This window comes from Acanthamoeba castellanii (assembly GCF_000313135.1).
Source record: "Acanthamoeba castellanii str. Neff unplaced genomic scaffold scf7180000083546, whole genome shotgun sequence".
In the NCBI taxonomy this organism is placed as follows: Eukaryota; Discosea; order Longamoebia; family Acanthamoebidae; genus Acanthamoeba; species Acanthamoeba castellanii.
This window is the reverse complement of record NW_004457665.1, coordinates 9,206-10,214: the sequence shown is the minus strand read 5'-3', so window position 1 is coordinate 10,214 and position 1,009 is coordinate 9,206. Positions and strand designations below refer to the sequence as shown.

Sequence of the window (1,009 nt, the reverse complement as noted above, 5' to 3'; positions counted from 1 at the left end):
GGACGTGGAAGAGGAGGAGGAGCTGGTCTTGGGTGTGAGAGGGGCAAGGGCAGGATGTGAAGTTAGGCCTTGTAGGAAGGAAGTGATGGCTGTGAGATCTGACTCCTCCAGGAATTTAGAGTGGAAGGTGAGGAGCCAGTTGCCAATAGAGGAGATGTTGCCCTCTGCTATGGGGGTAGAGGAGAGGCAGACAAAGCTGGAGTAAAGGGCAGCACAGAAGGAGAGGTAGTAGGTGGGATTTGCCTCATAGAGAATGTGGTAGGGGGTGGTGGGCAATGTGATGGGGTGGGGAGAAGGATTGGGAAGCTCTAAGCTCTGGATGAGGAAGCTGTAGAGGCTGATGTGAAGTGGGGTGTGGTCTGATGATTGAGCAGTGAGGAAAGCAGGAGCAGAGTGGACAACCTCATGTGTTGGGTGTGGGATGGGGATGTGGTGCAGATAGCAGAAGGGTTCAGGGATGGTGTTGCTGGCCAGAGGATGCCAGATGGTGGACATGTTAACCCTCTTGTGGCTGAAGATGAGAACATTGAAGCCACTGATGAGAGGTGGGCATGGAGCTGGAGTAAGTTGGGGTAGAAGTGGAGTAGGTGGAAGACCTGGAGGGTGGAGTGTGACTCAAGTGAGGTGATGGCATTGGCAATGTTGGAGGGAGATGAGGAGATGTAGAATCCAACACCATAAGACTTCAATAGGCAAGTTGCTGTGTCATTGATGTTGAGAGGAATGTCCAAGCTGTGGATGGTAAAGTTGTGCATGTAGATTGACACCTGTGGAAGAAAAAAACCAGTGGACATCAGGAATAAGTGAAAAACCAATGCACATTGGGGAAAAGAGTCAACAAATAAAAACCCAATGCATATCAGGAAAAGTGTCAACAAATAAAAAACCAATGCACATCAGGAAAACAATGCGGGCTGATAAATGCACTGGCCATTCATGGAATTGTGTTGGTTGGGCAAGAAGCTTGGTGAGCAGCTCAGTGAATTGGGGGAGATACTTTTTCTGGAGA

The 1,009-nt window shown here is 49.4% G+C and overlaps 1 protein-coding gene across 1 annotated transcript; it reads right to left on the bottom strand.

The window, feature by feature from the left end:
• Positions 1-62: 62 nt before the first annotated feature.
• ACA1_304720 (uncharacterized protein) lies at positions 63-755 on the bottom strand (the record flags this gene model as incomplete). The annotated part of the gene is made up of 2 exons (XM_004353295.1): positions 63-102; positions 403-755. 2 exons carry the CDS (start codon positions 753-755, stop codon positions 63-65), a joined length of 393 nt encoding a protein of 130 aa, XP_004353347.1.
• Positions 756-1,009: the final 254 nt, after the last annotated feature.